The following is a 24,716-nucleotide window of genomic DNA, read 5'->3' on the forward strand; positions in this document are numbered from 1 at the left end:
TCCTGGATCCGAGGTTCGACTATTAGCCAAATAGTCTAAATTGATTGTTCTAAAACTTTCAAAAGTGTTTTCATAGAAAATGTAGACAAATATCAGATATTTGTATAGATGAGGATGCTGATCTTAGTCACGTACATGTTTTCATTCATACAAATGGTGCAAGGGGGAATGCAAGACCTACTGCCAGTGCTGATGAACTTGAGATTGACTTGACTTCTTAAGTTTCACATTTAACTCTGTAGTTGAGATGCAATAACTGCTTCAGTTTTACTTTTTGCAGATATTACAATGTCATGTTGTATGTTATAGGTTTGTGACATTTGATACTTTAAATTGAGATATTTCTGTGTCAGACATTGATTTTTTTTCTGGCCCTATGGAGTGTTAGAAAGATTACTGAAGTTATTCAGTGCAGATCTATAGTTTGTGACATTATATTAAATGGAGGGTTTGATTTAGATATCGAACTGTGTGTTGTGTGTCACATGTAAGTGACAGTTTGATACTCAACAAAGTTATGAACTTGTTCTGTGTCCGATATTAAATTTTTCTAAAGCATTATCAGATTATTTGCATGTCATAAAATTATTTGCTGTAAAATGAATTAGACTGTTGAAAGGCTTGTCATGTATGTAATGTATGGGTTTTTATGTGGCCTGTCTGAAAAAAAAAAAAAATTCTCCACAAATACCTGGTGATCTTGAACGGGCAAAAAAAAAATTTTTGCTGCCTACCTACTGGAATTTTTCATAGCATGTTACAACCAACAAAGAATTTATTAAGGCTGGCCTAAATTTGTTCCCATAAAATGTGGCAAATTACCCATTTAACATGAATCTATGTAGATCCTTTACTTTAAGATTATTGTGTTCTCCTTTTAATTTACACCTGAGGAAGACTCTTAGTGGTTGAAATATTATCAGGCAAATTATTAAGTAAGGATAAATATTGGCTATACAGATATACAGTGTGACATGCTACATAATATGTCCAGTGTTAGATGGGTCATCGCAAAAACACGGACTAACAAAATCTCTGGCAGCTCACAGTCTGCACCATGCACTAATTTACTGACCTCAACCCAGCACTCACAAACCCAACACGATATAATCTGACAGCAGGAGCTACAACCACTGTTTCACAGTTTACTCAGACAGAGAAACAGTGAAAAAGGCCGGTTATGCCATCTGAATCTCTTGCTGTGGCCTCAGTGTCATGTGAACAGAAACATGAAACTACATCACGTTGAATGAAACCGAGAGCAGCATGAACTGTGGTTAAGCCCAACAGCAACTTCTTCAGAGAAACTCAGAGCGGGCACAAAACACACTAACAGACTATCGATGGAAACAACGACGAATTTAAAATAAGAGAGAGAGAGAGAAAGGGAATAAGACACTCAGTTTTTAAGTGTAACGAGACAAATCATACTGCCCCCCTCCCAGTTTATAAAAGCTAAAAACATACACTGCTTTTAACAGCATGTTACTTGAGTAATAAAACATTACTTGGGTACAGTTTACTTGAGAACACGATGTGCAGTATTGTATCTCATACAATGGTGCTTGAAAATTTGTCAACCCTTTAGAATGTTCTATATTTCTGCATAAATATGACCTAAAACATCATCAGATTTTCACACAAGTCCTAAAAGTAGATAAAGAGAACCCAGTTAAACAAATGAGACAAAATATTATACTTGGTCATTTATTTGTTGAGGGAAATGATCCAATATTACCGTACATATCTGTGACTGGCAAAAGTATGTGAACCTTTGCTTTCAGTATCTGGTGTGACCCCCTTGTGCAGCAATAACTGCAACTAAACGTTTCCGGTAACTGTTGACCAGTCCTGCACACCGGCTTGGAGGAATTTTAGCCCATTCCTCCATACAGAACAGCTTCAACTCTGGGATGTTGGTGGGTTTCCTCACATGAACTGCTTGCTTCAGGTCCTTCCACAACATTTCCATTGGATTAAGGTCAGGACTTTGACTTGGCCATTCCAAAACATTAACTTTATTCTTCTTTAACCATTCTTTGGTAGAATGACTTGTGTGCTTAGGGTCGTTGTCTTGCTGCATGACCCACCTTCTCTTGAGATTCAGTTCATGGACAGATGTCCTGACATTTTCCTTTAGAATTCGCTGGTATAACTCAGGATTAATTATTCCAGCAATCATGGCAAGCCATCCTGGCCCAGATGCAGCAAAACAGGCAAGGCAAGTTTATTTATATAGCACATTTCATACACAGTGGCAGTTCAATGTGCTTTAACAGAAGTAAAGACAAAACAGTGAACAAAAAAATAAAATTCCATAAAATAAAAAGGGAAGAAGAGAGAGAAAAATAAAAATAATATGAGAATTAAGCAATAAGAGAAATAAAATAATAAAATGAAGTAAAAGTTCAGTAAAAAAAAAACAGCAAAATAAAATGAAGTAAAAGTTGAGTAAAGTTTAAAACATGTAAAGATGATGACATTTATCAGTTAGCAGAAAGCATCTGAGAACAGCTTGGTCTTTAGTCTAGATTTAAAGCTGCCAACAGCAGGAGCATTTTTGATGTCCTCTGGAAGTTGGTTCCATAGCTGTACTGCATAGTAGCTAAAAGCTGCTTCACCACACTTTGTTTTAACAACAGGTTTTACCAGTAAATTTTGCTGCTGCGATCTGGTAGATCTGATTGGGTTAAGCCGCTGCAACATATCAGAGAGGTAATTGGGCCCTGTACCATTTAGAGACCTTGTGATGACCTGGCGACTTGTCCAGGGTGTACCCCGCCTTTCGCCCGTAGTCAGCTGGGATAGGCTCCAGCTTGCCTGCGACCCTGTAGAACAGGATAAAGCGGCTAGAGATAATGAGATGAGATAAGACCATTTAGAGATTTGTACACCAGTAGCAATGCTTTAAAGTCAATTCTGTAGCTTACTGGAAGCCAGTGAAGGGACCTTAGAATTGGAGTAATGTGCTCTGTTCTTTTTGTTCGTGTGAGAACCCTAGCCGCTGCATTTTGAATCAGCTGAAGTCGTTTGAAGGTCTTTTTTGGCAGTCCTGTAAAAAGGCCATTGCAGTAGTCAACCCTACTAGAGATGAAGGCATGTATAAGTTTTTCCAGATCATTTTTTGACACAAGTCCTCTTAATTTGGAAATGTTTTTAAGGTGATAAAATGCCGATTTAGTGATTGCTTTCATATGACTGTCAAAGTTTAACTCACTGTCAATGAAAACAAGATTTTTAACCATATCTTTTGTTTTAATCCCCTTTGTATCAAGAATAGTGGTAATCCTGAGTCTTTCATCTTTTTTTCCCAAATAGAATTACTTCTGTTTTATGTGTGTTCAGCTGAAGAAAATTTTGTGACATCAAGTTGTTGATTTGGTCGATACACTGGTAGAGACATTCAAGGGGGGCATAATCATTAGGTGATAGAGAAAAGTAAATTTGGGTGTCATCTGCATAGCAGCGATACAAGATTGAGTTGTTCTTGATAATTTGTCCAAGTGGGAGCATATAAAGGTTGAATAATAATGGTCCAAGGATAGACCCCTGGGGGACACCACAGATCAAGGACATTGATGTTGAGATACAATTTCCCATGGTAACAAAGAAGCTTCTATCTTTTAAGTATGATTTTAACCAATTGATAACTTTACCAGTCAACCCAACCCAGTGTTCAAGTCGATATAGCAGTATATTGTGATCAACAGTATCAAAAGGTGCACTGAGGTCCAGTAACACCAGGACCAATGTTTTGCCTGCATCAGTATTAAAACGTATGTCATTTATAACTTTAATCAGCGCTGTTTCGGTGCTGTGATTGGCACGAAATCCTGACTGAAAGTTATCAAAGCAGCTATTTGATATCAAGAAGGCAGTTAATTGATTGAAGACAATTTTTTCAAGGATTTTCCCGATGAATGGTAGATTTGATATTGGCCTGTATTTGTTCAATACTGAAGCATCCAGGTTATTCTTTTTAAGTAGGGGCTTTACAACGGCTTTTTTCAGGGACACAGGAAAAATGCCAGTCTCTAGGGATGTATTTATGATCTGAAGCACATCGATAATTATGAGGTGAAAAACAGACTTAAAAAAGTTGGTGGGCAGAATGTCCAATTCAGATGTTGAGGAACTGAGATTTTGTACAGTTTTTTCAAGAGTCTCGTAATCAATCAAACACAATTCTGACATTGTGTTGAAATTGTCTGTCTGTGTCACTGGTGATTGCAGCTTTTCAGTTATTTGCAACTGAGATATATTATGAGCAATATTCTGCCGTATTTTATCAATTTTACCTTTGAAGAAGGATGCAAACTCATTGCATTTATTAACTGAGAGAAGTTCAGGTGCTAATTGTGGTGGGGGATGAGTTAGCTTCAAACCATGATACTACCACCACCATGTGTCACAGATGGGATAAGGTTATTATGCTGGAATGCAGTGTTTTCCTTTCTCCGAACATTATGCTTCTCATTGAAACCAAAAAGTTCTATTTTAGTCTCATCTGTCCACAAAACATTTTTCCAATAGCCTCCTGGCTTGTCCACATGATCTTTAGCAAACTGCAGACGAGCAGCAATGTTCTTTTTGGAGAGCAGTGACTGTCTCCTTGCAACCCTGCCATGCACACCATTATTGTTCAGTGTTCTCCTGATGGTGAACTCATGAACATTTAACATTAGCCAATGTGAGAGAGGCCTTCAGTCGCTTAGATGTTACCCTGGGGTCCTTTGTGACCCCACCGACTATTGCACTGCCTTGCTCTTGGAGTGATCTTTGTTGGTCGACCACTCCTGGGGAGGCTAACAATGGTCTTGAATTTCCTCCATTTGTAGACAATCTGTCTGACTGTGGATTGGTGGATTCCAAACTCCGTACAGATGGTTTTGCAACCTTTTCCTGCCTGAGGAGCATCGACAGTGCTTTTTCTGAGGTCCTCAGAAATCTCCTTTGTTTGTGCCATGATACACTTCCATAAACATGTGTTGTTAAGATCAGACTTTGATAGATCCCTGTTCTTTAAATAAAACAGGGTGCCCACTCACACCTGATTGTCATCCCATTGATTGAAAACATCTGACTCTAATTTCACCTTCAAATTAACTGTTAATCCGAGAGGTTCACATGCTTTTGCCACTCCCAGATATGTAATATTGGATCATTTTCCTCAATAAATAAATGACCAAGTATAATATTTTTGTCTCATTTGTTTAACTGGGTTCTCTTTATCTACTTTTAAGACTTGTGTGAAAATTTGATGTTTTAGGTCATATTTATGCAGAAATATAGAAAATTCTAAAGGGTTCACAAACTTTCAAACACCACTGAATTACTCACCTCACTCTGCGGTAGCTTGTTAGGGGGATGGGGGGCAGGAAAGCTGGTAAGAGTAGATTAGATTGTATGATAAAAGAGCATCAGATACGGTCTACAACATTATACTTCAGAAAGTCACATCAAACTGTGACACCAAGCCAACCACCTCTTCAGTCTTTCCCATGCTTGTAGCTGAATAAAAAAACAACACAGACTGGGCTCGAATCACAACAGAGCTTAATTTTGATTGACAGCACAGTAAAGTTAGCACATTAAATGAACAGTAACACAAAACAATGTGGGCGGCATGGTGGTGTAGTGGTTAGCGCTGTCATCTCACAGCAAGAAGGTTCGGGTTCGAGCCCCGTGGCCGACGTGGGCCTTTCTGTGCAGAGTTTGTATGTTCTCCCCGTGTCCGTGTGGGTTTCCTCCGGGTGCTCTGGTTTCCCCCACAGTCCAAAGACACGGAGGTTTGGTTAACTGGTGACTAAATTGACCGTAGGTGTGAATGTGAGTGTGAATGGTTGTCTGTGTCTATGTGTCAGCCCTGTGATGACCTGGCGACTTGACATCAATTGCCTTGACCAGAAGTGTAAAGTGATTAAAAGTAAATACCTTTCAATGAATAAAATTGATCGATTTCCTGTATCTTTGACTTTCACATTAAAATGCAATTAAATTCTACACATTTCTTCACAGCTGATTTTATTCAAGCAAAAACTGAGTAAAATCCAATTATTAAATCATTCAAGTTGGTTGAATTCAGCTGAATGTGATTCCAAACTGCATGAAGTCTTTTTTTATTATTTACAGGTTACTATTATTTATTAATTAAATATTAATTAAGCCCTGTGATGACCTGGCAACTTGTCCAGGGTGTACCCCGCCTTTCACCCATAGTCAGCTAGGATAGGCTCCAGCTTGCCTGCGACCCTGTAGAACAGGTTAAACTGGCTAGAGATAATGAGATGAGATGAGATGAGAATATTAATTAACCCATATCCCAGTTTTTACAGTGTACAGGGGAAGCCCACACAATTGGAGGGCTGGCCCATCAAAAAAAGCACATTTTAGTGAGGTATATTACACTGCAGTTTTCTTCATTCATCACAAAACTAGATGTGTGTCCAATGGAGCAAAGATGCCCCTGGCTGAGCAGTTTGATAGAGAATGTAATTGTTGCTATTGGAAAATTTCCTGAATGTCTGTGGGTCACATCCAGTTTGATTCACTAAAAAGTTATGCAAGTTCATATTTTCAAATCTATGACCCAGTTTAAAGTTGCATGAATCTTGAATCACCTTTGGTGGGTGTGGATGGATAACAACACCCCAAAAGTTCCCTAGGCAAACCTACAAACCATATTTGGTGGCTGAGCATCAATATCAACACCCAAAAAGTTATGTGAGTTCATATTTCCCGACTTCTGACCCAGTGAAAAGTAGGTCAAATGTAGGTCAATCTCGCCGCCGTTCAAACTCGTGCTATGTCATCCCCAGATAGACCCCAAAATGAAATTTGGTGCACGTAGGTCAATTTTAACTGTTAAAAATTTGTGTGAGCGTTCTGGATGGACAGATGGACGGACATAGTGAAATCATGATGCTCCTGCCGACTAAAGTCAGGCCAGGGGGCATAATCAAAAAAGAGCTCTCCCAGAGTAGTAAATAAGAATCATTATGATTGACCTTGCTCAGCAACCAGTGTAAACTTTTCTGTGCAATGTGCAGCTGTGTAGCAGGCTAGTTCAATAAAGCGTTCATTTACCTCTCAGCCACACCATACTTTTCCCACCTGTCACTCATGTACACTGTTGTCAGGGGATATAATAAAATGAAACGTTATCCAGTTTCTGTCTCTTGCACTGTCAGAGTGGAAATCACACTCATCTGAAATTTGAAGAGCAAAACTGCAGTTCATTTAGGAATACATGTTGGAATTCAAAACATTCATTTTTTTAATCGCAATAAAACACTTTAAACATTGTGGTTGTGTATCTTTCATCATAGGAATTAAAATAGGCCTGGTTTCCTTTTCAGTCAGTCAGAATACAAGGGCTTCCCTGCAAATCTTACCAATAAAAATATTTTGAATATAGTCACTTTTATCTCGTACTTTCTATTACTAGATTACAATAAACCAAATATAAGATTATTAAACTTGTGATATTTCTAGGCATTTTATTAATTTCAAGCTATATGTTTTCTTACTTTTTTGGTAGATATGTTTGCAAGAACTAAATGCTTAAAATTACCAATTTTTTATGCTAAAAGAACAAGACAAATTAACTGCTTGAAATGAGTAAAAAAATCTAGAAATAAGTTTAATTTTACTTTTGATTTATTGTAATTATGATAGGAAATAATCGGAAAACCAGGGTTCCTACAGATATTTTATGTTGAATTTACTGCCTTTTTACTACCTTCACAATTTTTTTTACTACCACAGCGACAATTTGGATTTGGACATTTTCTCACAATTTAACAAGGTAATATTTGAGTGTATGTGTTAGTCCAAGTGAATGCGCTACATACAAGTTAGTGACAACTCTACCCAAAGAGTTGGATTGATGAGACAAGATAGAAAGAAAATCTGAACGTACCGGTAGTGTAACTCTTTCCCTTTGGATGCATAACAGAACCTCCCATTGCTAGGGCTACACATGGAGTAATGCATATTTGTAAAAAAGAAAACAAACTTCCACATATAATTTATAATTTTATTGAACTGTGAAACTGTGGCCCATAACCTCTTAACAGGTACACAGATTTGCACTAAACCTTGTGTGTCAACACTTCACATTAGGTACAAGATCTGATTACATTTTGTCGGCCAACACTTTCAAGATGGCCAACATTTTGTTTGTTGAACAATCTTTTGAACAGGTGAACAGATTTGCACAAAAAATCTAATGTGCTTAGGTACATCAACTCATTACATTTAGATCAGGTCAAATGGCAAACACGAACCCACACACACACACAAAGCGCACCAGGCGCACGCACACATGGGTGCACACACACATGACAAAGACAAGACACACACCCTAAAGATACAAAACACACATAACCCAAGCCCTATTTTGGCAGTCTCTCAACACATTGCCAAGTTTGCTTAAGATAGTCATTTGCACCAGTCCTGTAGTCGTGAAGGCCCGTGGGCAGAGTCAACACCTTCCTCCCAGAGATCAGTGTTTTAGAGGGTTCATCTTAATCATTTGAACAGTTCAACAGATTTGCTCATCACATTTTGGATGCCTCAAATGGCGCGCGCACAACGCACCAGGCGCGCGCACACACAATGCACCAGGCGCGCGCACACAACGCATCACATGTGCCTCAGTTGTTTGACCTTTTCTTCGATCAACTGTTCAATGAACGCCTCTCGCCGATTGCCATCTACCGCCTTTAGCCAGTCTTTAAAATCAGGTTCCTCCAGCCAGAGGTCTGAAAATTTGCATTTCCCCATTGTTTAATTCTCGTGCAGATGTCGCCAGTCGGGTTAACAGATAGATTTGACTAGAGCCGTATAAACAAAGTCAGTCTCGTACTAAACAATCTCTGGTATAAATTTATACTGGATTCGACCGTTATTGGAATTCAATGCGCATGCGCCACCAACTCCTCACTGCGGTCCTCCTCGATACATAAAAATAAATTCGCCCAAATGTAGTAATTTATGGATATTATGGCATGCAGGTTAATTAAACGAATTAGAAAACACATAGGGCGGCACGGTGGTGTAGTGGTTAGCGCTGTCGCCTCACAGCAAGAAGGTCCTGGGTTCGAGCCCCGTGGCCAGCGAGGGCCTTTCTGTGTGGAGTTTGCATGTTCTCCCCGTGTCCGTGTGGGTTTCCTCCGGGTGCTCCGGTTTCCCCCACAGTCCAAAGACATGCAGGTTAGGTTAACTGGTGACTCTAAATTGACCGTAGGTGTGAGTGTGAATGGTTGTCTGTGTCTATGTGTCAGCCCTGTGATGACCTGGCGACTTGTCCAGGGTGTACCCCGCCTTTCGCCCGTAGTCAGCTGGGATAGGCTCCAGCTTGCCTGCCACCCTGTAGAAGGATAAAGCGGCTAGAGATAATGAGAAAACACATAGGCCCAGTTGGATGGGGGTCAAAAAAATTTACTACCATGTCAGATTACGTTTACTACCTTTTACTACTTTTTACTGGCCATAATTTAGCTTATTTTAATTAACTACCTTTTACTACCTTTTAAAACCCCGCGGGAACCCTGGTATCAAGTTATGTTCACTTGCTAACCTGTCAGTGTTGTTGTTTTGCTGTAGAGTTATGTGTAAATTAGATGATTTAATAAATCTGATGCGGCACAGAGCTGTTCTGGCTATATCTTCTGTTAAACATGAATAAACATGAATTTAATTAGACAGACTATTATAATGGTTCTCCTTACAGATAAGAAATCTTCACTGAAATTAAACTTAGCTAAAATAATAATAAATAACTAAAAATAAATAAAAAATTGTGATTTGTAGATGTTCCCTCACAGTTTAACATCCTAATCCTATATAACTATGGGCAGCATTATGTTTTGAATTCATAAAAAAAAGTTAGGTTTGACATGATAGGCCTGCAAATATTAACAATTAAGCTGCCACTAGTAAGATTTAATAAGAAAAGTTGCAAACAAAAAGAAAAGCCAATCCATTTGAATTAGCTTAACAGCATTATAAAACAGCAGGATTTAATTTCATTGGTGTGATTTCGTTGAAATGTATTATTCTGCACAACTTGGTGCATTTTGTGAAAGCTTCTTTGTTGTGTACATGTTAAGCCTATAGTTTGGTGAAGGTCCTGAAATGTGTTGATTTTATCTGCTCGAGTTGTAACTACAGGAAACAACTGACATTTGTGATGACAATACAATGTGTTGTGAATGGGACACAAGTAGGCTTATGCCAGGATCAGATTACATGATATTTTTGTCTTTTCATGTTAGTCACCATGTCAGTTTCAGCCATTATCATCTCTCATATTATCCATCATGTCAGTTTCAGCAATCACAGTCATCATTCCTTCAATGGAATGATGACTTGGACCCTGTCCAATCGTCATTCATATCCTTGAGTGACGTCGGAAAGGAGGGTCAAGAAATTCTCGATCATGGCCATGAAGGAACATGTCACAGAAAAGGAACAAAATTGTCAAAATCAGGCTGACATTGAAGACTTTCTGCAACCATTTAAGCTCTTTACAGTGACTGCTGGCATTTCTTTTCAAATCTTTACCCACTCAGTTTTCCCCAGGCCCACCCCACTGTTCAATTTCTGGCCAGGGAGCATGTTACTAAAAAATGTGCTTTCACATGTGTTTTTTTTTTACATGAGCTCATGTTAATTACATAATCATGTTATAAATATAAACGAAAAATGTACATGATTTTTCTGTAAGGAAAGACACTCTTGTGCATTGTAGAGTATTGTAGCAGCAGGACTGAGAAACCATCAGATAGCTACAACAGTGCAACTCCCTCCCTGCAGCAACCAATGGCATGATGAAGCTGCGCTCAGGTGCCACCCATTTTCAGTGTGTAAAGCAGGGAATGCCAGGCGCAGCACTCACACTCACACACTCTCACACACACACACACTCTCACACACACACACACACATCCTGCTACTTTTGTGGATTATTGTTTTTATGGCAATGTTTCTGACCTACTTTTTAATAACCACATTTTGTACTACTGTAAGTATTTCACATCATTCTGGGGATGAAAAGGGATTTTATGTCTCTTTCTCATTATCATTAGTGTTATAATGTTAGTCATGTAAAACTCTTCAGAAATTTCCTTTTTGGTAAATGCTTGGCTGGAATTCCCCAGCAACCACAACATTACATTGATTTTCCCTTTTTTTAATGATTTATTATATTTAATTTTTCCATTAAAAATATTAATTTTTCATTGTTTGTTTGATTATTTGATCATTTTGATGTTCTTAATTTTTTTATGGATATAATTATGAATGTGTGATTTATATTTGTGCATAAATAGGTAATCTGGGTTCAAGCTGATAAAGGAGAACTGCAAACGCTCCGTCGACAGAAAAGAGAATGGTTCACCCCTCCAAAGAAGCTGATGGAGAATGTGGATTATACCAATCAAGAATTCATTATGAAAGTGAGCATTTATATTAATAAGACAACTTTCTTGGAGGTTATGTTTTTGCCTCAGTTTGTTTGCTTGTTTGTTTCTTTGTCCGTTTCCAACATACCTCAAATAGTAGTGGTATTTCAAAATAGATTTTGATGAAATTTTGAGGAAAGGTGGGCCATGGGCAAAGGAACAACTGATTACATTTTGATGCAAATTCAGATCTGTGGCTTGACAGAAGTATGCACTCTACCGAGTGCACTTCTAGTTAATACATGACATCACATTTTTACTTATCATGAAGATAAAGTAAAGGTAAAACTAGATACAGACTGTGACTAAAGTCACAGTAATTTGTGCTAGCTGTTACAAACTGGGATGTCAGGTCACCGTGCCCTATAGATCCGGAATGGTAAGAGACATGACGCTTAGTGACAAAAAGTTGCATCCTGCCACCCTGAACAAAAATTAAAAAAAAAAAAAAATCATGAAAATTGATAGTTAGTAGTGATTGGAAAAAAAAATCCCATTTTGCATGGATCACTCTGGTTTGGCGATCCAGATCTCCACCAAAAGTTATAGCAACATAATTCAGCCCAGAGGTATTCTTCATGTGAAATTTGGTGATGACTGATTGAAAACTGAGGGAGAAATAGTGTCCTAAAAATAATACGATAATAAAAAGAATAATAATAATAATAAGAAGGAGTAATTTACAAAGATCCTCAGTGAGAGTAATAGTTTGTGCCAGCGCTGCAAGCACAAATTAATTGTACATGAAGTGAAACATTAAAGTGCATCCAGGTTGTACTGCAATTCTGACAATAAATTGTTTACAGGTACAAGAAAATTAGAGTAACTTCAATTACTTTTTTTTTATGCTGCTATGAATAATGGAGTTCCTCCTTTTGTACTCACAGGCTCAGTTTAGACTTTAGATCAGAGTTTGGATTTTCAAAGTAAGATTTAAATATAAAAAGTGAGCTGTTCATGATTGAATTTAAAGTGGGGAATTTTACCCATTTTTTAGAATTTGTGGTAATTGTTTAAGTTACCAAATATTAAGAGCCTCAAACAAGGAATTGGCCTTTTGTTTATGTACACGATAATCATCTGGTTACTTCTGTTTTGTTGTTATTTGTGCTCAGCACTGGTCCAAATGTCTAGAGCTGATCAAATCATTGTCTACAAGTTTAATTATAGTTTATTTATATTTAGTCGACTTGCTGTGAAGAATCGCCAAGTACACGGACATCAAGGAAGTTGGATTCAGGTTCATCACGATATAATTGTTTCGACTTTGACACCGACAGCAAGTTTAGTATTAAAATGGTTGATGGCAAATAAAATATTTCTAGGATTTTATTTACAAAAATAGTTATAACTAGATATCATGATACTGGTGATGTTTGTTTCCTTAAATAACATCATTACATAATTTTATACTATCGGTTATGTCTCTGTTTATAGTAACTGCTTTTAACAACAATGTGTTGCAGAGCTTATTTAATATAAGGTTTGAGTATTGAAAGTTTGCTGCACTGATTTATTTTCAAGACAGTACTGCACCATATTAGTTTGTCACAGATGTCATGAGCCCTAGTTCCTTTTGAAATCATTGAGCCTCACTGATCTGGACATGAATTCGGTTATTTGGAAATCGTTCACAGAGACATTCACACAAGAAATATGGCATTTATATAAATCCAGTTTCAGTTTGATTTAGCTTATTAAAACATTTAGTAAGTGATCACTAAATGAGGCACACTGTATAAGAAATAAGAAGTATAATGTGGACCATTTTTATTCATAAAACATAGTATGATTAACTCTCAACAAGTAAATTAATTTCCCTTCAAGTACATATCTAACCTAACCATGTCTGTTACCAGTTACTAAGCCCAAAAGCTAAAGATGTCTTACAACCTGAGGATTTGGGGGGGGGGGACAGTTGAGGCATTCCTGAAAGAAGATCAAACAAAATAGATGAGTTTCACTATGCAGTGTTGTCAGTCCTGTGTGAATGCATCACTGCATCACATTAGATCAGGCCAAAGATAACAGATAATGCATGGGACACACTGCAAAAAACAAAACAAAAATAAGGCTACATCCACACGACAATGGCAACGAGATTTTAAAAAAAAATATCGCGTCCACATGGGCAACGGATCAGTAAAATATCAGGTACATATGGCAATGCAACGCTTGCTGAAAACGATGCAATACACATGCCATACCTCTACGTGCGCTGTAAGACGGTCCCATCGGAGACACCAGAACAATAGAAGAAGTACGGCGCATGCGCATAAACCCCTTCTTCTACCCGGCGTCATAGACATATAAACATAGACGCCGCATTGAGCCTGGTGGCCTGTTGCTGGGATATGTCAGGGTGTCCGCCATATTGGATGTGGCAAATCTTCCCCGTAAACCAATGCAAGTAAATGGACTGAATTTCATAAAGCCCCTTTCTACAATAATGTATAACTCGATGCCTTTTATTCACCCATTAAGACACACACGTATACATTTGGGAAACAAACAGGCATCAAAACATATATAACTTTTAATGTGATGGTTATAAATAGTGTGTGAAATACCCGTCAATATTCCGTGGAAGGTGTGACCTAAATTTCCTCAACATGCAGCAGGAATCAGGCTATCGGAAACTTTTTTTTTTTATTCCACTGCTACTATCGTAGGCTACTAACGATATCTACACATCAAGGCATGTTTTGGAGCTCAGCGGGGATCGTGTAGAATAATGTGCTGTGCTTACGCTGCTGAAGCCGTGCCGTCTCCGCATCACTTTCATTAAATGCCGTGCAGATAGGCTATAAAATGTCTCCAAAAACAATTTTTGCAATATACAGTGCTATATGGAAAAAATTCAATTAAACCATATTACAATGGGATTGCTCCATGTGATTGGAAGCATATCAGACTGTGAAGCAATCGCTTCTATTTTTGAGTGTGCCATTACCATCTGACAGCTGGTGGTGAAATTGGTTGGGTGGGCTATGAAAAATTATAAATTTATTTATAAATTATAAATTGTTTGGAGACAGGTTTCACCGAGCGACTATTATGCGCGAGACTTCATATTAGCCACAAAGTCAGAAAAATCTGTTCGTAAAATTACGTTATAATGACCAAATACAATGAAAAGTATTTTTCCAGTCTCACCTGTGAAAGGTAATCCCATGTGATCTCGTTTGGACGGTAAACCTGTTGGTACAGTTAAACGCAGCACATGAATGAGGCATCTTTATTCTCCACTTTGCCCCATCCAATATGGCGGCGAGGATGACGTATGATTCTACGCGGAAGGCGGCGTCTATGTTTATATGTCTATGCCCGGCGTGAAGCACTCACAGTCGTGGTTGTGACGTCATCGTAAACAAATCCGTTCTACTCATCCAGATGACTTTGCAACGGCGCCGTTGCCAGATCTTTCCACTCTGGAACCCGTTCTCAAAAGATTTCGTTTTGGGGCACCCAAAACGCCGGTGCCGTGTGGACGCCAGGACGAAACGATAAACAATTTTATCAGATTCACCTGAATCCGTTGCCGTGTGGACAGGGCCTAATTTTCACAGAATTTTTTTTGCCCTGAATCATCTCTTACTTATCAAATGACCCATAGTACAAGAATAAAACAGATTATATCAGGAGTCCTGAGCATTGTATACGAGTTTCTAAGGAATCAAACAAACATCGGGGACGACATGTTGGCATGTCTGTCTTTGGTTATCTATCATTCAGGCATGATGTTAAGCTTGTGTTTTCCAATGAAACTGCCACCATGTTTCATGTCATGACTTATAGATGTAGTATTGTAAATCAGAAGGGTTAAGACAGAATTTAACACCACAGGATAATCTGGGATGGTCATCATTTAATATGTGTTATGGAGAAAATGTAAAAAAAAATAGCTATATTGTTCAATTAGACAAAAAAGAATTTGGACACTCAGTAGTGGCTTTATGAAAGATCAGTTATGGTGTTTTAGTATTTAATTTGCCATCCTTTGTTTTGCAGACCTTCTTGTCACAGAACGTATAACTTTTGCATATTTTGGCAAACGTTAAAGACGTGAACAGAAACTGTTTCAGTGGAGCCTTTTTGGAGAATTCCATGAGGAAAAGGGGTCAGAACAAGCAAAAAAAAATTAATTGAAAAAAAAAATTGGGTGATAGGAACGGTATTGTGTTATTGTTGCTTGTTTTCTACTAAAAAGTTTTCTTGGTTTTATGAAAACTTGGGTTCAGACATACTTGATAAATATGTAGATGGAAATTCAGATGAAGTTCAGTGGGAGTGCATATAACTGTCAAATACAGGCTGTCTCGCCACAAAAATAATATGTCTAGCCGACTTTGTCCCTAAATCAAGTGTTTTAATGCAAAAAAATAAAAATTCTGGCAGTAATTGCTTGTGCACAAATGGCCTCGATCTCATGTGACTGTCTGATAGCATCAAAATGTACCAAAAAAAAAAGAGCTGTCTATTTGTGATGAAAGCACTGCAATTTCTATCTGGAGAACAAATATTGCTTATTTGGCCTAAATTTGAGTCCCAAAAATCATAACAGTGCACTAAAGAGCAGGGCAAAATTGCACACTGTAAATTATCTGGTACTATAAATGACATAGCCTTATGTAATACTATTTAGTGTGATTCTGTTTAGGACGCAAACTTTAAATTGCTAGCTGTTGTTGAAAACCAATAGAATTTGGCTGTTTGAAAGGATAACAAAAGTATGAAGGAATGAAAACGGGCAAAACAATGGGTAATAGTACTGATATTACACTCCAGTAGACATTGTCTTTACCAAACCACCAAACACTGCATGGCATAAACAAAGATTCCCTTTTATCATGTATATTGGGTCTGCTTATAGATCGAGAGTAAACAGAAGTTGGCATCAGTGGCTATGCGAAAGAGTCAGATCATTAAGTTGTAAGTGCTGTAGCCACTATGTAAGGAATAAAACATGACAGGATGTGCTGTTATACAGTCATGGGAAAAGAAATTATGCCCTCTTTCAATTCAAGGTTTTTATTTATCAGGACCTAAATAACAATTGGGTGGTCTCTGAACCAATGTCTCTGAACTTTCTCAATGCAAAATATGAGAACCTTCTGAAACAAGTTGCAGAGCAGGATACTAAGCTTAAGGCAGTTACTGCAGAGAAGAGTGTTCTGAAACATGAAAAAGGCTTTGAATGACCAGAAAACGTGGCAAAATGAACTGAACAATATGGCTGCCACAAACGCCTCGAATTTCGTGGGATTCCAGAGATCATCAAAGACACCTTTCTGTTTTAGCCAGCATTACCTTTTTCAGCAGTTTGTGCTACAGTCGCTTTTCTGTGGGATTGGACCATCTGGGCTAGCCTTTATGCCCCATGTGAATCAATAAGCCTTTGACACCCATGACCTTGTCGCCGGTTCACCAGTTGTCCTTCCTTGGACCACTTTTGGTAGGTACTAACCACTGCATACTGGGAACACCCCACAAGATGTGCCATTTTGGAGATGTTCAGACCCAGTCATCAAGCCATCATAATTTGACCCTTGTCAAAAACACTCAGATCCTTATGATTGCCCATTTTTCCTGCTTCCAACACATCAACTTCAAGAACTGACTGTTCTCTTGCTGCCTAATATATCCCACTCCTTGATCCCTTTTTTATACGCATGTGTGTCTTCACTTTATATTTGTGCCTCCCACTCTACAATGGCTTGTTATTATTGTATTGCATGGCCATGCCACATAGCTATATTAGCTTGGTAGTCATTTTCTAGGTGGCATTGTACCTAACATATGTAAAGTTTCTTTCTTTTTTTATTTACCAGTGTGTGGCAGGAAATAAACTGTTATCTGTTCACCATACTTAACGTTTGGTCTAGAACTAGAGGAGGGGGTTTGGAGGGTGGGAGCAAAGAACTAGAGACCAGAGGTTTAAGCTGAGATACATGAAAGGTAGGGTGAACGCGTCGCATGGTGAGTGGTAATGCCAGTCTAACAGAACATGGGTTGATTACCTTCTTGATGAGGAAGGGTCCAAGGAACCTGGGTGCTAGCTTGCGAGAGATGGTCCTAAGTGGCAGGTGGCGCGTGAAGAGCATAACTTGTTGACCTACTCGGTAGGTGGGTGCCTTGGAGCAACGTTTGTCTGCCTGCCTCTTGGATGCGAGTGTGGAGCGAATGAGTCTTCTCTGGGCCAATGCCCACGTCCTCCTGTAGCAGTGTAAAGAGCTGGGCTGAAGGTACAGTGACCTCCTCCTCTTGGCTGGGGAACAGTGGTGGTTGGTAGCCTAGTGAGCACGGGAACGGAGAGAGACCTGTGGCAGAGGAAGGGAGAGTGTTATGTGCATATTCAATCCAGGGTAGGTACTTGCTTCAAGAACTGGCATCCCTGAACACCATGGACCTGACTGCAACCTCCAAAGCCTGGTTCACCCTTTCTGCCTGGCCATTGGCCTGTGGGTGGAAGCCTGAGGAGAGACTACAGGTGGCTCCAATGAGTTTGCAGAAGGCTCTCCAGAACTATGCAGTGAATTGAGGACCCCGGTCAGAAACAATGTCGGCAGGCAGACCACGTCAGCAGAAAACGTTGAGTAGTTCTGCGGTCTCTTTGGCTGAGGGGAGCTTGGGCGGAGATATGAAATGGACGGTCTTAGAAAAGCGGTCAATAACAGTAAGGATACATGTGTTGCCACCTGAGCTGGGGAGTCCTGTGATGAAGTCCAGGGCGATGTGAGACCAAGGTCGATGAGGAGTTGGAAGGGGTCTTAATAAGCTGGCAGGGGGTCGATTGGCTCTCTTATTCCGGGAGCACGTGTCGCAGGCTGCCACAAACTCCTGGACGTCCTCCTTGATGGATGGCCACCAAAAGCGCTGCTGGATGAGAGGCAGGGTTCGGGTGGCTCCCGGATGACAGGCCAGCTTGGAGCCATGACCCCACTGCAGCACATGATTTTGCACAGGACAGGGAACAAACAGATGGTTACGAGGAATGTTGTTGGAGTTACCTTCACCGGGGTCCTGCTCCAGGGCCTTCTGCATGAGCGTCTCAACCTCTAGAATAGCGGCTCCCACCAGGCAGCTTGGAGGAAGGATGGTCTCAGGTGGCTTGGACTCTTCTTGGTGGGAAGAGAACATCCTGTACAGGGCATCGGGTTTGCCATTCTTGGAGCCTGGGCGGTAGGAGAGCGTAAAGTTGAACCAGGAGAAAAAGAGAGACCAATGGGCTTGACAGGAATTGAGATGTTTGGTGGACTTGAGGTACTCCAGGTTTTTATGGTCAGTCCAGACTAGGAAAAGGAGCTCAGACCCCTCAAGCCAGTGCCTCCACTCTTCCAAGGCTAGTTTCAAGGCCAGTAGTTCTCAGTCGCTGATGTCGTAGTTCTGTTTGGCTGGGGATAGCCAGCAGGAGAAGGAGCATCAGTGGACCTTGTTGTCGTTGGCCCTCTGGGATAGGATGGCTCCGACCCCTGACTCAAAGGTGTCAACCTTGACGATAAACCGCTTGGTTGAATTGGGTATGGTGAGAATGGGTGCTGTGGTAAACCTGAGCTTGAGAATGGAAGACTTTATCTGCTTCCTCCCCCCACTTGAACTTGGTGTTGATCGAGGTCAGGGCTGAGAGAGGTCTGGCCACCATGCTGAAGTCACGGATGAAGCGCCTGTAGAAGTTGATGAACCCCAGGAAGTGCTGGAGCGCTCATCTCGAAGATGGGGTGGGCCAGACAGTGAGGGGGTCCATCTGGATCTTTGCTGGAGAGATGATGAACCCCAGGAATGAGACAGAGCCTTGGTGGAACTCCTTCTTTTCTGCCTTGACGAACAACTTGTTCTCAAGCAGGCGCTGGAGGACCTGACCCTGATGTTCCTCCAGGGAGCGGGAGAAAATCAGGATGTCATCTAGGTACACGAAAATGAAGATGTTTAAGAAGTCCCTTAAGATGTCAGTAACGAGTGCCTGGAAGACTGCGGTCGCGTTGGTCAGGCCGAAAGGGACCACAAGGTACTCGTAGTGACCAGTGGTGGTGTTAAAGGCTGTCTTCCACTCGTCCCTCTCCCTGATCCTGACGAGATGGTATGCATTGCGCAAGTTTAGCTTAGTGAATACCTTGGCTCCCTGGAGTAGTTCAAAGGCCGTGGTCATGAGCGGTAGTGGGTAGCAGTTCTTGACCGTGATGGCGTTGAGACCCTGATAGTCAATGCAAGGGTGGAGCGACTTGTCCTTTTCCAAGAAGAAGAATCCCGCCCCTGCTGGGGATGAGGAAGGGTGGATGATCCCAGCTGCCAAAGATTCGGGGATGTACTTCTCAATGGCTTGCCTTTCGACGGGAGAGAGAGTAGAGTCGTCCTCTGGGTGGCGCTGTCCTGGGTAGGAGGTCGATTCCACAGTCATAGGGTCTGTGAGGAGGGAGGGACACTGCTCAGGTCTTACTGAAAAGAAGTTTGAGATCCAGATATTCCATAGGCATGTGAGAGAGGTCGGGGAAATCGCCGGCTGAAGGCTGCAGTGGTTTGGTGGGAGGCAGAGCAGAGTTCAGACAGGAAGCTAGGCAGGACTGGCTCCAGCCTAGGATGGTGTTGTCAGCCCAGTTAAGGTGGGGGTTGTACTGCATTAACCATGGTAATCCTAGGACGATGGGTATGTGGGGGTTGTTCATGACGTGAAGCTGGATGGTTTCTGAGTGGTTACCGGAAATCCTTAGGGTGAGTGTGGCAGAAAGGTGGGTGATGCTTGTCAAGCCAGTGCCATTGAGCGTCAGGACAGTGAAAGGGACGTCAAGTGCAAGTAGCGGGATTCCCAGATGCTTGGCAGTAGCAGAGCAAATCAGGTTCCTGTCCGCCCCTGAGTCGATGAGGGCCTGGAAGTGGTGATGCTGGTTGTCACAGATAATGATGACAGGCACTAATGGATGATTAGCAGGGGACTGGTTCTGAGCATTGCCCACCAGGGCCCCTTGATTCACTGGTGGGCTCGTCCTTTTAGTGGGCAGGCTCGGTAGATGTGTCCCAGCTGACTGCAGTAGAAGCAGGCCCCCGTGCTCCGCCGACGATGTCGTTCCTCCGCTGACACCCGAATCTGGTCTACCTGCATGGGTTTGACGGACGAGGCGGGCGGTGGGGAGGAGGTGAAGCTGGAGCGGTTCTTCTCTCTCCTCTGTTGCTGGATCCGCGCGTCAATGCAGTTGGCAAGGTCCATAAGGCTGGAGAGGTCTGATGGCAGTTCCCGCGATACCAATTTTCCTTGATGGCGTCGGACAAGCCGTGCAGGAACGCGTCAATGTAGGCGTTCTCGTTCCAACTGCATGAAGCCGCCAACATCCGGAATTCGATGGCATAATCCGAGGTAGACTGGGACCCCTGCCGCAGCTCCATGAGCTCTCTGGCCGCCTCCCGGCCAGACAGAGGGCAGTTCAAAGTTCGCCTCATCTCCTCGGAGAAATCCTTGAAACTGGAACAAAAGGGTGCATTGGCATCCCAGACTGCTGTTCGCCACTCTCTGGCCTTGCCGGTGAGGAGCGTTATTGTATATGCTACCCGGGAGTGCTCTGTGGGGAAGGCCAGAGGTTGTAGTTCTAGGATCAATGAACATTGAGACAGAAACGATCTGCAGGTACCTGGTTCTCCCTTGTAGGGCTGAGGCCAGGGCTCGAAATTAACTTTTTTTCTTTGTGTCCCCCAGTGGTCCCGAATTCTGTGTTGTATTGTCCCGAATGGAAGCAATAGTGTCCCCATTTTTTTTCCTCTCTGAAATAACCAGTGGTTTATATTATCATATGAAGTTACTATTGTATTTGTAACTATGCGATTTTGAACCCTTTATATCATTTTTACAATAAGTCACAAAACACAAGTGACACGTCCTATACATCATCTACTTCAAAATTACAGTTATTGCATTTTCAGTTTATTAAACTTTGGCGATCTCACTGTATGAATAGATACCCGTTTATTTAAAGGAGCCAACTAGCTCATTCAGAAAATGTTTCAACTCACTACATCTGCAGTACACTTTAGTTGAAAATAAGACCCCTTTTATGTTCATTTCATCTATTTATACCTTGAATATCTGTTGGCATTTATAAGGCCAACTTATAATTTTCACCATGACCGTTATCCATTTTTATGAACTTTCCGTTATCCATTACCGTTATCCATTTTTATGAACTTTCCGTTATCCATTACCGTTATCCATTTTTATGAACTTTCGCTGCCGAAACGTGGGTGCAAATGTTAGCAACATCAACATAGTGCCAGGTCCTAGCCTAGTTGTGCTGTTGACTGACTAAACTTTCTGAACTAGAAAGACACCAAGAAAACTCACTTATTCTGTTGAACGGTATCTTCCGTCAATATCATCCACATCATTCCTGTTGTATTTTATAACGTGTCTAACAGTGTTCATTAAGTTCATTCAGTTGCTAGCGTTGCCTGCAGACCAGCCCTATCCACAGTAGTTCCTACCTAACCATAGCATCATAAGTCATAACCTAATAATCACAAATAACTTACCACATTGACAGGCGATGACACTTTGGATCCTGAAGGTCCCGGAGACGTTATGTCTGGGCTTTCAGTTTCTTCCCCGCGGTCGGTCCGCTTCAACCACTTAAGCATTTTTGTTCTGGCAAGAGTCGGCGCAGCGTGTGCGGTAGCAATTCCATTCCAAGTCCATATAATGCAGACTCCGGCTGAAGATTCTAGAACAGAATGCGCTGCTCTGTAGCCTACGGATGCAGGTGCATCGAAAGTGTAGCTACTAATGTATTTTTCGCTGTTAACGTTTTAAAATTAAAATTGACAAATTAGGTGAATGTCTACGTATGGTTTACGGCTTTGTAAATAATATTAATGTAGAACTTTTTTTCTAGATCTATTTTTTTCCATTGTCCCGGGATTGTCCCAGATATGATAATTTTGTGTCCCGATGACATTTTTTATGGTCCCCGGGACGTCGGGACACCGTTAGTTTCGAGCGCTGGCTGAGGCGCTGGAAGTCTCGGTTCGTGGAGAAAGGCAGTGGCAGGAGCTGAAGTAGGAGACGGCTGAGCAGGGGTAGGCACGGCTTGACAGCGCTGCATCTGCATGGTGAGAAGGTGGAGTGCGTTGGACAGGGTGGCGAGGTTCTGGGTAATTTGTTGTAGGTCTTGTTGGTGGGTCCAGAGGAGAGTCTCTTGCTGCTGGATGGCCGTTCTCAGATGAGCGAGTTCCGCTGGATCCATGTTGGCCAGAACGTACCGTTAGGGTGGTTGGAGGTATGGTGAAGTTCGGATCCAAAAGCAGAACACAGACAGTAATCCAATAAATAAGACGATTTAATACAGGGAAGAAAGGGCGTGGCAAAAGGTAAACAAACAGGACTCCTTCTGCTTAACTTTGACAAGATTGAAGTATTTGTACTAGGACCACATGCAGCTAGAAGTAAGTTTTCTGATTACACAGTAACTCTGGATGGCCTTTGTTTCTTCACGTGCAGCAGTAAAAGACCTCGGAGTGATTATTGACCCCAGTCTTTCATTTGAAACTCATATTGATAACATTACCCAGATAGCTTACTTTCATCTCAGAAATATTGCTAAGATAAGAAATTTAATGTCACTACGTGACGCGGAAAAACTAGTTCATGCTTTCGTTACCTCCAGGTTGGATTATTGCAATGCCTTACTGTCTGGATGTTCCAATAAGTGCATAAACAAGCTCCAGTTAGTTCAAAATGCAGCAACAAGAGTCCTTACTAGAACTAGAAAATATGACCACATCACCCCTGTCTTATCCACACTGCATTGGCTCCCAATCAAATTTCGTATTGATTATAAAGTACTACTGTTGACCTTTAAAGCACTGAATGGTCTTGCACCACAGTACCTGAGTGAACTTCTGCTCCTCTATGACCCGCCACGCCTACTTAGATCAAAAGGTGCAGGCTATCTGCTGGTACCTCGTATAGTGAAGGCTACATCAGGGGGCAGAGCCTTTTCTTACAAAGCCCCACAGTTATGGAACAGCCTTAAATGATATGGAAACATATCTGTTTCGTCAAGCCTTTTGTTCATGGTGTTTATGAGGTAAAGGTGTAGATCTGGAGGGTCCTCAGACATAGTGTGTTTTGGTAAACTGGGATGTATGGATGCTGTCAGTCCCCACTCGCTTGCTCACTCGAGTTTGTTGACGGTGTAGTGGCTGGCTGCTTTATGTCCCGGGGCTCCCTCATGCCTGTGTTACCTTCTGGCTCTCCCCTTTTAGTTATGCTGTCATAGTTGGTTGCCGGAGTCCCTGCTTGTACTCAGTGCAATATGTACTGTATACTGTTCCTACTTATTGAGGTGACATTGGGCATACCTGTGTTTTCTCTCTCTCTCTCTCTCTCTCTCTCTCTGCCCCCCTCCAAATCTGTCCCTCTGAGTTACATGTTGGTCCTGGGATCGAGATGCTGACCTCTTCTGCTCCTCAGACCTGCTTGATCCATCCTGGTGCCCTGTGCCTGGTTGGAGTCTCATCGCATCGCTCCTGTGGAGGACGGCCCCATGAGGACAGTTGAAAGTCACACCTGGAGGACATGCTGGACTCTTACAGTAATGCTTTTATGGCTGAGGACTGCAGTTGACTTGCTAACTTTAGGACTGCAGTTGTCATGAACAGTTTTGCACTCAAGTTTCCATCAATGAAAAGTTTATAACATCAACGAAACTGACTTCATGTTAAAACTGTTAATATTATAGTCATGCTGTCTGTTGTTGCCCAAATGAGGATGGGTTCCCTTTTGAGTCTGGTTCCTCTCGAGGTTTCTTCCTCATGTCGTCTGAGGGAGTTTTTCCTTGCCGCCGTTGCCACAGGCTTGCTCATTGGGGATAGATTAGGGATAAAATTAGCTCATGTTTTAAGTCGTTCAAATTCTGTAAAGCTGCTTTGCGACAATGTTTATTTTTAAAAGCGCTATACAAATAAACTTGACTTAACAGGACAAAAAACAAATGGCAAAAATAGTCTGGGCAAAATGAGAACAAACAACTTGACAAAAACATCAGACAGGCAAAGACAAAAACGCTAGCGCAAAAAACCCTGAACAAGAAAAGACCCTTAGTGCAAAAAAACAAACCAGAAATAACCCTTAGTGCAAAAAACCATGAACCAGAAAAACACTAGTGCAAAAACCATGAACAAGAGAAAACCGCTAGAGAGAAAATCCATGAGAAGTAAGAGAGGCACAGAAATGGCGAGAGTAGCAAAACGAGACATTCTGGCAAAGTA

General features: G+C 41.2%; 1 protein-coding gene across 1 annotated transcript in view; it reads left to right on the plus strand.

The window, feature by feature from the left end:
- Nucleotides 1–10,961: 10,961 nt before the first annotated feature.
- Nucleotides 10,962–24,716, plus strand: part of LOC132879777 (desmoglein-2-like protein) — a 135,854-nt gene continuing 122,099 nt past the window's right edge. Inside the window, exons 1-2 of the mRNA XM_060913746.1 lie at nt 10,962–11,029; nt 11,337–11,462. Coding sequence (XP_060769729.1) covers nt 10,982–11,029; nt 11,337–11,462 — 174 coding nt within the window. The 5' untranslated portion in view covers nt 10,962–10,981. The remainder of the gene's footprint in view (nt 11,030–11,336; nt 11,463–24,716) is intronic.

The sequence above is a fragment of the Neoarius graeffei genome, chromosome 1, assembly GCF_027579695.1.
Source record: "Neoarius graeffei isolate fNeoGra1 chromosome 1, fNeoGra1.pri, whole genome shotgun sequence".
NCBI classification, from domain to species: domain Eukaryota; kingdom Metazoa; phylum Chordata; class Actinopteri; order Siluriformes; family Ariidae; genus Neoarius; species Neoarius graeffei.